This window comes from Lagenorhynchus albirostris, chromosome 16 (assembly GCF_949774975.1).
Source record: "Lagenorhynchus albirostris chromosome 16, mLagAlb1.1, whole genome shotgun sequence".
NCBI classification, from domain to species: Eukaryota; Metazoa; Chordata; class Mammalia; order Artiodactyla; family Delphinidae; genus Lagenorhynchus; species Lagenorhynchus albirostris.
In genome coordinates this window covers 14,034,316-14,048,884 of record NC_083110.1, presented here as the reverse complement: position 1 = coordinate 14,048,884, position 14,569 = coordinate 14,034,316, and the positions used below count along the sequence as shown (strand labels likewise).

The 14,569-nt window shown below is 44.1% G+C and overlaps 1 protein-coding gene across 5 annotated transcripts in view; it reads right to left on the bottom strand.

Annotated features, from left to right (window-relative positions):
* The window catches only part of CDK1 (cyclin dependent kinase 1), a 221,929-nt gene that overhangs the window by 188,937 nt on the left and 18,423 nt on the right, over positions 1-14,569 (bottom strand). The window contains exon 8 of one of the 5 annotated variants that reach the window (XM_060127185.1): positions 7,750-7,875. The exons of 3 other annotated variants lie outside the window; for them this stretch is intronic. In XM_060127185.1, coding sequence (XP_059983168.1) covers positions 7,831-7,875 — 45 coding nt within the window. In that variant the 3' untranslated portion in view covers positions 7,750-7,830. Of the gene's footprint in view, positions 1-7,749; positions 7,876-9,791; positions 9,891-14,569 lie in introns of those variants that run through there. One more of the 5 variants, XM_060127187.1, reaches the window with a different exon arrangement.

The window sequence follows — 14,569 nt, the reverse complement described above, 5'->3', positions numbered from 1 at the left end:
AGAACAAAAGATGCTCCCGTATGTAAAATGACTTAGGTACAGGGTCATTCATTGCGGCAATGTTTAAACACCAAAAAGCTGAAAACATCAACCGAATATTGGTTAAGTAAGTTATAATACACCCACCTAAAAGGCTACCACGCAGCTATAAAAGAAGAAAAGGATGACATTCGTTATGTGTGGATATAGATCATCTCCATGAGATATTGTTAAGGTAAAATCCAGGGCTTAAAAGTGCATAGACTGTGCTATCATCTTGTGTTACAAATCAAAAAAGGAACGCACTGAAAATACATATCTGCTGATGTTTACAGAATCTCTCGCTTGAAGAAGTGCTAACTGTGTTTAGTTAAATAGCCAGAAAGAATGACCTCTGAATGTCTCAAACTCACTCAACATGGTGAGACCTTCGTGATGGTCAGGGCTATGCTCTCCACCCAAAGGTCAGGGGAGACCAATAGCTGAGGCGTGAACAGTACCCTCGGGGAGGCCCGAGCACTCCAACTACCGTGTCCTCCCCAGAATGGGGGGATCTTTTCAAACCATGCGGACACTTTTTTCTTAATTAATTGATACAAATCTGATACATTGATACATTCTCGTCAACAACATATTTACACTCGTTTTAAGATAAAAATAACGATTTATTTTTCCCCAAGGAAGATGCACCATATGGGGCTGAGGTCTCAGATACTCACAGATATATGGTGGTCTTCACCCAGTTTTGGCAGCAAGAGAGAATCACTTGGGATCCATGCTCACATCTTTAACTACCCAACATTTTATGCTTGATCTTTCCTCCTGACTTCCAAATAATAACAAAAATAACAGATTTTTTGCACGCCAGGCATTTTGATTAGATGCTCACGGCATCTAATCAGGATGTGAAGATCATTATTATCCTCACTTTAAAAACACGGAAGCTGGTGGCGCAGTGGTTAAGAATCCGTCTGCCAATGCAGGGGACACGGGTTCAAGCCCTGGTCCGGGAAGATCTCACAGGCTGCAGAGCAACTAAGCCCATGCGCCACAACTACTGAGCCTGTGCTCTAGAGGCCACGAGCCACGACGACTGAGCCCGCGTGCCACAACTACTGAAGACCACGCGCCTAGATCCCGTGCTTCACAAGAGAAGCCGCCGCAATGAGAAGCCCGCGCACCGCAACGAAGAGTAGTCCCCGCTCACCGCAACTAGAGAAAGCCTGCGCGCAGCAGCGGAGACCCAACGCAGCCAAAAATAAAAAATTAAAATTAAAAAAATAAATAAAAACGCGGAAGCTGAGGCTCAGAGGGTTAAACGCTTGCACAGCATCACACAAGCTAAAAAGCAGAAAGGCTGAAGTTCCACCACAGATGGATCGGATGACAAAGTTATTTCTCTTTAACTGTATCAAGCAACTTTCAATTCTCTCTGCACTGTTATTTTTTGGGTTTTTCTTTTTTTAATTTATTTTTGGCTGTGTTGGGTCTTCGTTGCAGTGCATAGGCTTCTCAATGTGATGGTTTCTCTTGTTGTGGAGCATGGGCTCTAGGCGCACGGGCTTCAGTAGTTGTGGCACGTGGGCTCAGTAGTTGTGGCTCACAGGCTCTAGAGCACAGGCTCAGTAGTTGTGGCGCACGGGCTTAGTTGCTCCGCAGCATGTGGGATCTTCCCGGAACAGGACTCGAACACGTGTCCCCTGCATTGGCAGGCGGATTTAACCACTGCGCCACGAGGGAAGCCCTGCACTGTTCCTTAATGCCTTCTTTATTTGGTTCTCTTTCTAGTGGTCCTCTATGACATATTAAACCTTATACGCTCCTCTGGCTTCAATGTCTACAAATTCTAGTGGTTCTCAATCCGAGCTGCACATTGGACTCTCTCGGAGAGATATTAAAACATACCCACCAGAACTCACCCACAGATACTTTGTTTTCATTGGTCTGGGATGGGATCTAGGAATCAGTGTCTTCAACCCCTTCCTCCACTCCATGTGTGTTTTATTCAACTTTGCATCCCCAGTGCCTAGTAGGCACTCACTAAATATTTGTTAAATGAATGAATGAATAGATGATGAATGAATGAAAGGAAGGAAGGAACGAACGAACGAACTTCCGGGTAAGGTAGGAGCCAAAATTGTTTTTGACGATAAAGCAAGAGCAGTTCTGAAAGCCCTGAGCTAGGTCATAAATGCAGAGTCATTTTGATCTCCTTTGGGGCGCTGGAGGAGGAGGAAGCTGCATCCCTGTAACCCGCTCCATTTCCACACAATGGAAAACTATAAATAGCAGCCCTGAGTCACATGAGGGTTATGTAATATAAGGTTCACAGAACAGGCTGCCTTTATCACTCAGGCTTAAGTTGCACTGAAATGGAAACTCAGCTGATGCCCTATGTATTAGTTTCTCCAAAAGATGAAAGTCTCTGGCATTTGCCCAGACCATCTATTTCCATTGCCCAGGTTTGAGGCCGGTTGCCAGGGCCTGTCTCGATAAGGAATTCCTGCTGTCTTTCCAGATAACAAGTAGGCAATTTCAGCAGAAGAATTATTTTTATTTGCAAAGATAAGACCAGAATTTCCCCTGATCAAGTGAAAAGGCCGTGTATATCAGCTTTTCAGACACTTGGGAACACTGGATCATAGCCTCCAGTGAGAAGGTAGATATGCCACACTCGTGTGTACAGTTCCGGAGAGGTCACCCCTGCTTGTTCCCGTAGAGATTTGCTGATCATCTGGAATCCTTTGGTGAGACACTCGAATCCACTGTGCGCCATTTAGAACGGGTTTGTCATCCTCTATAAAATGATAAGGTGGGCTTCCCTGGTAGCGCAGTGGTTGGGAGTCCGCCTGCCGATGCAGGGGACACGGGTTCGTGCCCCGGTCCGGGAAGATCCCACATGCCGCAGAGCGGCTGGGCCCATGAGCCATGGCCGCTGAGCCTGCGCGTCCGGAGCCTGTGCTCCGCAACGGGAGAGGCCACAGCAGTGAGAGGCCCGCGTAGCACAAAAAAAAAAAAAAAAAAATGATAAGGTACCTGGCTTGCCTAGGAAAGGGATCCCTGAGCTACTTCTGAATACACAATTGATTCTCACTGGTTAATAAAGGGGGACTTTGGAATAAATGTTTCCATGAGCCAAAGCGTAAGGATGTGGTGGCAGAGATGGGCACCCACATTCTCCTTTTCTTCTTCAACGCCCAACTAGCCCTCATTTCCCATCCTGGCTTGCAGTTAGGCATGGCCATGTGACCGTGTCTTAGACGATGGAATGTGACAAGTGAGGTGTGCCATGTCCACACCTGGCCAGGCACATTGCTCCATGTTTTTATCTGCCTCCTGGATGGCTGGTACGGAGACGCCTGCTAGGGCAATTCTGGAAGCCATGGGATGAAGATGCTAGGGCGTCGCCCGTCTGGGTCCCTGAACGACTGCCTATAGGAGAGTCATCCTGTCATCCTTTTCATTACCCAGTGCTCTCATCAGAGCAAGAAATACACTTCTTGGGAATTCCCTGGCGGTCCAGTGGTTAGGACTTGACGCCTCCACTGCAGGGGGCACAAGTTCAATCCCTGGTCAGGGAACTAAGATCCCACAAGCCACGTGGCGTAGCCAAAAAAAATAAAATAAAATAAAACTTCTCTTGTGTTTGTGCCATTTTACACTATCGGCAGTGAGCCTTCCCTATCTAATTATAGATGTCATGAATGTGTCATTACACTTTAGCATCAAGGACAGGAAGCCCTCATTTGCTTTGGAAGAAAAGATCCCACAGAATGGCTTACTCAAAACGATTCTGCCAGACTGCCTTTGCCCCCACGTGGCCCTGGGAGTTGATAAGCTCAGAATTCTTGTCTGAAACCAGATGGGGATGTTTGCAGGGATCATCTGGCTTACCTCTAACGTGGATGAGCAATTTTTCCAAATTTCATCTCAAAACACAGACACTCCATGCAAGGACTTTAGCAAAGGCCTGAACTGGAAGAAAGGGATACTTCAAGTAAAATTCACATTGCGCAACAGATGGGTCTCTGGAACAGTTGATCAAAGTTGAAATTTTGATCAAACTGATCATATGTCAAGAAAATAAAAAAGAATCTTTTAAGACCTTTTTGCAATTCAAATAATCACATTCCCCACCTAAGTACTTTTTGAAATATCATAGACTAGTAATTCTTTTAGTGAAACAACCTCTATTTTTCAGAAGCTGTAATGATTTCCACGATATCACTGAAGCGAGAGCGGAGGTGGAGTGGAGAAAGAAGAAAATAGAACACTTAGATGAAAGTGAAAATAGTCCTCAGCCCAGAAATCCACTACGGTACAGCAGAAAGGATTCCTGGGCAAGAAAGTAGGCAAAAAGTGTTCGATGCCCAGACACTGGATAAGTGAGCAGAACTCGTTGGTGAAGTTGGTAGAATGCTCTAGAATTCCATTCCAGAGATAGAATGCTAATGATAGAGGATGCTTGCTTGGTATCCATTGCCAAACGTAAATGTCTGGCAATAGAAGAGAGGGGAACTCGGGCCCCAACCAATTCCCTTCCAACTCCAGATCAGGGGCAGGAGGGGAGGGGGTTGATAAAGCACGGTGCTTACTTGGGAAAAGAGGTGAAGACTCAGTCTGCAGAAGAGCTCCAACATCAAATAAACAGAAAACGAGTTCTCCAAGTATGAGGGGAAAAAGTACGCTCTTAAGATTCAAGATCCTGGCAGGAAGGAAGGGATTACTGAGCTAAGAAGAAATCTATCCTTCCTCTGTGTAAGAGAGAAGGTCTGGAACAGACTGTAGGACCTCACTCAAACTCTACTGCTCTAGAAACTTTGTATAAGTCTCTCCTCAGCCATCAGGCCAAATCTGAACCCAGTGACTTTGGAAAGCTCCCCAGATGAGCCTTTCAGCAGGGTTTTATATACTGCTGAGAAAGAAGAGGCAGTGTAGCTGTGGCTGTAGAGCAGGGAAACCCAAATTCTTGACTGCCCCCCCATCGATAAAACACTATTGAGCACATGACATACGTGTAGTTATGGATTCAGAAAGTATATATGTGCACTACTGCATGTAACACTAACATATTGTACATTATGGAAAACACATTCCCAATAAAAGAAATGTTACAAGGATACATCAAAATATTTTCTTTTTGCACCCCATGTGGGCTGTCTTGTACATGTTGGACTCTACCACCTTCAATCTTGGTCCTGGAACAGAGCCCTTATCTTCACAGGGGTGACTATGGTATGAAAAAGAGAATAATGCCGCACTCAAGTCTGTTGCCCAAGTAACTAAAAGAGTCACGTGGAAATGGAACTCCTTAAGGGGCTAACTCAGGTTTCATTTCTAGGGCTAGCAGGGCGCCCTAGGACACCAAGGACATGCTGGGTCCTCAGTGATGCTTGTTGAATTCAAACATGATCGAGTAAATGACTGAACAATCGAACGAATGCATGACAAACATTTTTAAGCTACAGGAGAAACACAATATTTAAGGCGTAATTCTCACTTGTCAATGAAAAATTTCCATTGCTGGAGGAGTGCACATCTGCCTGGCCTACAGTCTGGAATTCCCAGGACCAGAAATCAGCTAAAGTTCTTTCCAATTTCTCATCAGGAGCTTTTCTTCGAAGGCCTTTGAGGTCTAGGTGGGTGCCACAGAGGCCAGAAGAAGACCAAGTAAGGCAACAGGGAGAAGCGATGGAAACTGGCTAAATGAAGGATGATGCATAGGGCCTGATGAGGGTGATCATATTTGCCTCTGTTAGGCCAGGTGTTTTCTTCTCTGGGTGTCTAATGGTTTTGTGACTTGTCTCATCAGCTACATTGCAAACCTAAACAGGTCTGGGAACATAGGGTGTTTCTTCTTTCTTCTGTCCCCTCCAGGGTCTGGTGGAATGAGAACTAGACTTGGAATCCAAACCTACAAGTCTCCTACCCAAGTAGCTAGATGGCCTTAGACAAGACACTTAACCTCTGTGATCCTCAGTTTCCTTATCCGGCCAATGAGAATAGTACTACCTCACTCAACGGGCTGTTCAAAAGAGCAAAGAAGACTTTTGCAAACTGTGGTACTGTATACAAATGTAAGGAATTACTGCTATAATTAAAGTAGAGAATAAATACGTGTTGAAACGCCTTGAACTGAGTAGAGAGGTGACGCAATTCTTTACACTAGGCAAAAAATCAATATGTGCCTCTACTTAAGACTCCTTTTAAAAATAACACGTATAGAGAATATATATATATACACATAGAAAAAAATTTAAATATACATATATAGAGAGAGCAAACTAATGCATACATCAACACATCACATTATTGTCACCAATGAATTGGAAATATCGAACACTTGTGATTTTATGGTAAATAAACAAGCATTGATTAATGTTTTTCCATTTTACAGTTTAAAATATATGTTAGGGCTTCCCTGGTGGCGCAGTGGTTGAGGGTCTGCCTGCCGATGCAGGGGACACGGGTTTGTGCCCTGGTCCGGGAAGATCCCACATGCCGCGGAGCGGCTGGGCCCGTGAGCCATGGCTGCTAAGCCTGCGCGTCCCGAGCCTGTGCTCCGCAACGGGAGAGGCCACAACAGTGAGGGGCCCGCGCACCGCAAAAAAAAAAAAAAATATATATATATATATATATATTAATTGTATATGTGTTTTATTGGGACATGCAATATACCCATTATAAAGTATTGTATCCTAAACACCATAATGGTGATCACTGGAATCTTTCTGCTAGTAGAATTACTCTTACATTTTATTTTCTTCTTTGTGCTTTTCTCTATTTTCCAAATTTTCTTTAATAAACACATCACACAACCTTTTTTTCTGATTCTGAAGTATTTAAAAAGAAAAAAAAATCACCCTTTTATACCTGACTTACATCTGTCTTGGACTGGTGGGTGACCATAGACTTTTGTAAGAAAATTTGCAAATGATAAGATAAGGAGGGAATTCCCTGGCGGTCCAGTGGTCAGGATACCACGCCTAATCTGTCTGTATATGCTGTTTTGGGGTAAAAACAGAGAGGTATAACAATATACATTCATATTTACTTGCATAAAGGAAATATCAGGGGGGAAGGAGAGGTGGGAACCCAGATGACGAGGGCAAGAAAAAAGCAGGGCTTTGTGTACTTTTCGTTATACTGCTTGAATTTTTAAAATATCATGTGCAAGTAATAACCAACCTAAAATGCACATGTTAGAAGAGCTCCTGACCTTTGTTCTGGGGAGTCAGGCCTCACAGTGCGTCTGTGCTACAGGCTGCCGTCCCCAGTGGAGAGATGGATGTGCAGGCCTGGGCGGCGTGCAGGCGCCAGGCTGGTCCTGGGCTGGCCCTCCTCAGCCTGCTGTGTAGTCGTGCTTAAGATTTATCTGCTTCCTGTGGCAGCGCGAGGCCCCGGCCGCACACTGCCTCTGTTCTCTGCTCCAACCCAGCATGGCTCTTGGTCGCCAGCTGGTCACATTGAACGTAGCTGGCTATGTTTCAGGGACCCACCCTGTTCAATACACTTTCCAAGCCAGGCTCAGTACAAATTAAAAAACAAACAAAAAAAAAACACGTTCCCTTTATAGGCTTGCGTTCAGCTGAGTCTGAGATACAGTTGGGCTAGAAAAGCCTGGGAGGTGCCCCCAGTGCGGCCAGGCCCCCTCCATGCTCCCACGTAGGAAGGATCTGCAGCAAATAGAGCCTCAGACTTCCTCTCGGGAGTCCATTTACTCTAATGGGAAATGCTGACATAGGGTTCCTGACTAGCCAACTGCAAGCTGCCTTCTGCACATGCTCTGTAGAGGGGATGTGGGTTGCAGAATTTTGCCAATACAGGTAGGCTGGTCACATCTGGTGGCCCTCATCTGATCAGCAATGTTCTGTGAGACTCAGGGAAACATGAAAACTTTGTGAAAACTACATTACAATTAGAAACGTCTGTCCACGAGAACATACTATTGAAAAAAATGGCAAGACGAGACAAGGAATGGGAGAAGGTATTTACCACACGTATAGCCAACAAAGAATTAGTATGTAGAACATAAGTAACTCCTATAAATCAGTAAGAACCAAACAATCAAAAAATAGGCAAACAAGCAGTACGCTCCGTGGTCCCACGGATCTCTCTTGCTGCAACGGCGTTTGGAGGCCACAGACCCAGGGACGCCCCTCGCTCCAGCCTCCGACTACCCTCCAACGTTTCTTCCAGTCGCAACCCTCAGAATCAGCAGTTCAGGATCCTTGGCCTCGGGACCCGCCAACACCCTTTTTTGAGCTTAACTCCTTATTACGAACCAACCGTGAGCTCCCAAATTGGTCAGAATGATTCCACCGAGGTGGAGGCCATTGTCCACCGCCTGGTCAACCTGCATCTGCGGACCTCCTACACCTACCTCTCTCAGGGCTTCTATTTCCACCGCAAGGATGTGGCTCTGGAGGGCGTGGGCCACGTTTTCCGCAAATCAGCCAACGAGAAGCGGGAAGGCTCCCGGTGTCTCTTGAAAATGCAAAACCAGCGCAGTGGCTGCGCCCTCTTCCAGACGTGCAGAAGGCACCCCAAGATGAGTGGGGTAAAACCCAGGACGCTATGGAAGCCGCCATGCTCATGGAGAAGAACCTGAGCTAGGCCATTTTGGACCTGCGTGCCCTAGCTTCTGCCCACGCAGACTCCCACCTGTGTGACTTCCAGGAGAGCACACGTCCTAGATGAGCAGGTGAAACTTATCAAGAACATGGGCGACCACCTGACCAACTACCGCAGGCTGGCTGGCGCCAGGCTGGGCTGGGCGATTATCTCTTCGAAAGGCTCACCCTCAAGTACCACTAGGAGCCGACCAAAGCCCAGCGACCTTTGAGGAGCCCTCTGGTGTCAGGGCTTCTGCCTGAAGCCCTTCTCTGCAGCCAGTAGGCAGCTTTTTAACTACCCTGGAGCCCTCGCCCAAGCCCTGGACCAAGTGGAAACAATAAAGCTTTTTTGCAGGAAAAAAAAAAAGGCAAACAATTTTATACCTCTTAGGTAGTTAGAGGTGGAATGGCTCGGTCATACTTTGTGGTATATTTCCCTTTTTAAGGAACCAACAAAATTTTCTGAAAAATGGTTGCTAGTATGCAGAAATGCAATATATTTTTCATACTGATATTATATTCTGTAGTCTTGTAAAACTCATTTATTAGTTCTGGGTTTTTTTGTAGATTCCATAGGATTATCTATGTTGATGATCATGTTGTATGCAAATAAAGACAGTTTTATTTCTAAAGCCAAGCAAGCAATTTACCAAAGGAAAACCTGGATGGTCAATAATATATAGAAAGACCCTCAGTCTCAAGGAAAGAAAACTAAAACTTCAGTGAAATATTCTTTCGGACTAATTAGATTAGCAAAATTGTAAAAGTCTGACAATCTTATTTATTTATTTATGGCTGTGTTGGGTCTTCACTGCTGCGCGCAGACTTTCTCTAGTTGCAGTGAGCGGGGGTTACTCTTTGTTGCGGCGCACTGGTTTCTCATTGCCGGTGGCTTCTCTTGTTTCAGAGCACGGGCTCTAGGCACGCAGGCTTCTGTAGTTGTGGCTCGCGGGCTCTAGAGCGCAGGCTTCAGTACAGTAGTTGTGGCACACAGGCTTAGTTGCTTAGTTGTAGCATGTGGGATCTTCCCGGACCAGGGCTCGAACCCGTGTCCCCTGCATTGGCAGGCGGATTCTTAACCACTGTGTCACCAGGGAAGCCATGACAATTCTTAATATTGGTTATTAAAACAATGGGAACACATACACTGTTGCTAGAAGCGTTAGTAGGTGTACCCACTTTGGAGAGCAATTTGGAGTTGAAGATATGCACAACCTATATATTAGGATGTAACTGGAAAAGAAAATCCATTCCAGGTCTTGAAACAGAAGGAATTTAATCAAAGGAATTGGTGACCTGTGGATTGAAAGAGCTGGGAAGTCAAACAGCAAACAGTGAGGCAACCAGGGACCAGCCATTTCAGGAACTCACTCACATCTCAGTCTATTGAGACAAAAGACTGAGGCTACAGAAGACCAGGAGTTAGCTGGGGTCTCTGGGCAGAAGCTAGAACCAGGGTGGACCTGTGGGATGGGAGCCGGAGGTGCATCATCTGAGCAAGAGGCAGATACGCACTGACTTCATCTGAGCAAGAGGCAGATACGCACTGACTTCTCTCTCCCGCCAGCGCCTCCCATTGGCTAAGCCCAGAAGCAAGCCAGGGGACACGGGAATCTGGGAAATGCAACCTATGGGGGTCAGGTCCCTGAGACCTGTAACCCCTACAAAAAAAGCCCTTGCACACTAGCAGATGGAGACATATATAATAAAACTTATAGCAGTGCTGTTCATAACACCAAAACAGGAGAAACAAGTGTCTATTAATAGAAGAGATGAATAAATTATAGTAGAGTCATACAATGGAATGCTGTAGTAAAAGCAAATGAACTATAGCTACATTTATCAACATGGATGAATCTCACAAAGCCAAACAAAATAAATAAATGTCAGAATCTTTAATATTTATGTAAGGCATAAAAGCATGCAATATGATGATGATGAGGAAGATAGATATGTTGTAAAAGTATAAAGAAAAGTTGAAAAAGTGTAAGGAAATACATCTTTTTGAAAAAGAAAGGGAGATGTGGACAGAAAGAGATTATGCTGTGGGTTTCAAATGTAATAATAATGACACTGGGTAATGGGTACACGGGGCCGCTGTATATTGCTATTGATAGTTACCTTGACTTTACAAAGGGGCCTGGAGGAGTGTGAGTCTGAGTGGCTGTTCTAAATGGCAGGAAGAGACTCCATTAGCTGATTGGAGGCAGAGCTTGATGCCATTTGGCGAATGCAGACTGGCCCGAGAAACCCCTTCCAGCTCTCTCCCCTTGGACGCAATCCAATTAGGCAAACAACCCTCGACCCCGCGAGCTCTAGCCATGCGGTTTGGTCCCATCCCAGCGGCACCCTCCTGACTGTCCTGCAGATATCGTGGGTAGGAGCTACGCTCCCGGTAAGTCTTCAGTGTTAGCTTCTCAGGCCCCTCCGGCGGGCACTGGTTCTGTGTCTCACCATGGCAGGAAACACGTGTCAGAGCTCTTCAAGGGTCCCTGTGAACCGTCCCCGCCACTAGACTTGGGTTAGTTAGACGGTAGCATTCCCAAGCATAGCCCAGCTCTCCAAAGATCACCATCCCCCAAATCTCTCTTCTCTACTCTAAGCTTTTTCACTTTGTTTTGTTTTGCTTTTTTGGCTAAAGGATCTAAGCAGGGCCAGCTTCACAGGCATGTGACCTGTGCAGTCACAGGGGCCTCCACACTTAGAAGGGCCTCGGGCCTGGTTTAACGCTCTGTTGTTGCCGTCTGGAATTTAATACTTTCACTTTGCCCCGGGCCCTGGAAAGGCTGTACCTTTATCCTGGGCCCAAGACTTGTGGGACAGGTTCTTAGAGCCATTTCCTTGTAAGTCTGCATATCAGGTATGGAATTCTGATAACTGCTCTGACAACTACCTTACTGGTCAAAAGAGGCAGGAACATCCCATTACATTTATTTACTTGCTTATAATCTGTGTTCCTAGCAAGGGGTTGTAAAGTCCATGAAGACAAGACGAGTTGAACACTGTCCTCACGACCTAGTTATTTGGCTAATAAAACGTTTTCAATAAATACTCATTGGAAGAACAAACATTTACAGAATCATTAAACCCGTGCTTGTCCCAGAATTGTTTCCTAACAATAGTTTATATGAAAATCATATACCAGATTTTAGACAGAGGATATATCCTTGAAGGATGTGCATAACTCAATACTGATTTTTCCACAGAAGTTAATGGGAGATGCTTCCTCAAAATCCACAACTATTGTACATTTTTGCTTTCATGCTGCTTTTTATTTTCTCAAGATTATCACTAACATTTTACAGGGTCCTCACTCTAAAATGTGCCACGGGAACTGTTTGTTTGGCCTTCATGACATTAAAGCCAATCTGAAGTTCATTCAAAATGCCAAATTTTCAGCTCTAGCATTGTCACCCCCATTTAATGAGTGCTCAGGTGAGATTGCCTCAGAAGGTAAAAATATTTCAAATTATAAAACAGTCGATGTGAAAATAAGGAGAGTCAGGACTTTCCTGGCAGTCCAGTGGTTAAGACTCTGTGCTTCCAAGGCAGGGGGCGCGGGTTCGATCCCTGGTCGGGGAACTGGGATCCCACGTGCCCAGTGGTGTGGCCAAAAAAAAAAGAAAAGGAAGTAAGGAGATTTATCATCACAGGCACCTGCAGGAGCTCTAATTCAGGGAAGCCACAGCCTGGCTGACACAATGCTGACAAAGGGCTGCAGGTATGTTTTCTGTCAAAGTGCCAGTCGGCAATGGCATACACCAGTTTTACAGTCCTCTTGGCTTGCCAAACTTCAAACGAACTTTCAAACACTGGTGGTATTTCCATTATTTCAGACTCTATACGTGATCTGACACATACACTTATACTGACATTTGCATAATTAAATCCACACAAATGCCACCATACTGTGTGTCACTAGGTCACCTGTGTTTCAATGTGTCCATAAACACACCGCTTTACACTAAACAGAAGAACTAGTGGAGGGTGAGGCAGCACAGCAGCAGCGGCTCTGCAGCACCAGATGACCTGAAGTGGTTTGGGCAGCAAAATCAAACACAGGGATACTTCTTAAATGTAATTTGCTCCACATGGCAAATGATGGAAGAAGTGAAATATCTGACTAATACCTAATATTTAATTCCTAGACAAAACATTTCAGTGCAAATAGGGAAGTGCTTTATTTACTCTGATCCAAGTCAAGGTAGCTGGATAATTAGTTTTCTTTAAACAACATTCAGCTTTGCTGACATCTCATTTTCCAAAAGCAGCTGTTAGCCAAATATAGTATTGTTTATTCACTCCCTGGAAGGCTGTTTTTAAAAAGAGCTTCTTCTGGTAAAAATATTGCATCACATAATTGGAGATAACAGGAAAAGTAGGAGTTGATGTTTGTATTTAAATAAACATCTGCTCAAAAGTCCAGTTTTCTGTTTGTGAATAACTGCTTTATTTTGTACCATCAGGCACACTGAATGATTGCTGTTTATTCCTTGCTTTTTCAGCCATGCTAGGAAATATTCCAAACATGGAAACACATGAGATATTTCTCTTGAAAAGGGATAAAAGAGATAAAGCTGAGTTCTTTGCCTTTTCCTTTATTATACATACGCCAGCTATTCCAGTGCCAGAGACCATATGAATATGTAATATTAACATCACAATGTTTATTACATGATACATACTTAAATTGCAGTTGGACAGTTTCTTTTTTCGGTTTTTTTTTTAGAATGTGACTATTTACAAATACCTGTAACATCTGAGTTAAACCCCCCATTACCCTCTGAAGGGAAGTAGAGAATGAAAATCGCTATTGCTCTTGCAAAGAACACGCTCAGTACCTCTCACTGACAATGTGCTTGGCTTGCACATGCTACTTGCATTGTTGGCTATTTCACTTTTAATTTCTAGCAACTGAAAATCTACGCAACGTTCTCTGATCTGACTTCTATTTTCTCCTCACTGATTACTTGGGTTCTCTCCTGTCTGCACATTTTATCCTTAAAATACATAATTTCTTTCTTGAAGCCATTATTGACTCCCAGCTTCACTGTCAGAGGCAATCTAAAACAGAGTAGAAGTCTCTTTAAATTGGAAGTCAGAAAACCTAGGTTCTGTTTCTCACTCTGTTGCTGAAATCTGTAGGTTCCTCCTTGGGAAAATAAGGATTGAACCGAACAATGTCCAAGATCCCATTCAATTCAAAATTTTATTTCACTAACTTGGAAATGAGATTTGTTGCAAGTGGGTGGGTCACAGAGTGCCAAAATCTGGGGGGAGGGAGGTGAGATGTTGGCTCTTTAAGGTTATCCAAGCCGCTAGAACCTTCTGTTGGCATGGGTAACTAAGAGCTCTGAACATATAAATAACATTGCATTTGTCATCCAGTCCATGTGGCTTCAGATTGATGTTGACTGGTCTAAAATGTTTTGTGCCCATGGGGGAAATTGCAATCTTTCTACGTTCTGAACCATTTTCCATTAGTGCCTATGCATGAGAAGTAATTCAAACAAGAAGCCAAAAAGCATTTCTAAAACTATGTTCAAATTCTAGCAAGAAGATTTAAGATGGAGCAAATGTTCTGCTTCCCACTTGGATCTTTGAAGCAGTGAATGCAGTCCATGAAGAATAGATTTGTATTTTCTTGCACATAAATATGTCTGTCATGATACCAGAACCAGAGACAAATGGCTATGGTCGGTTGGGAAATGTATCTTTTCTGTCCATATTATAAAGTATGTTTTATGGTATAATTATTCTTGAGGTTTTATAGTTAAGGGCATTTTTATAGTATAGGAAGCTTCTGTCTATTGAAATAGCATAGGCCACTTAATTACTACAAAGCTCTTTACAAATACAAAAAACTACTAATACTCATTAGGAAACAAATTCTCCCCAAACATTCTGCTTTTGTCATTGCATTATTTCCTTAGCAGAAAAGTATAGCATGGTTTTGAAATCCTATCTCAAGGAAA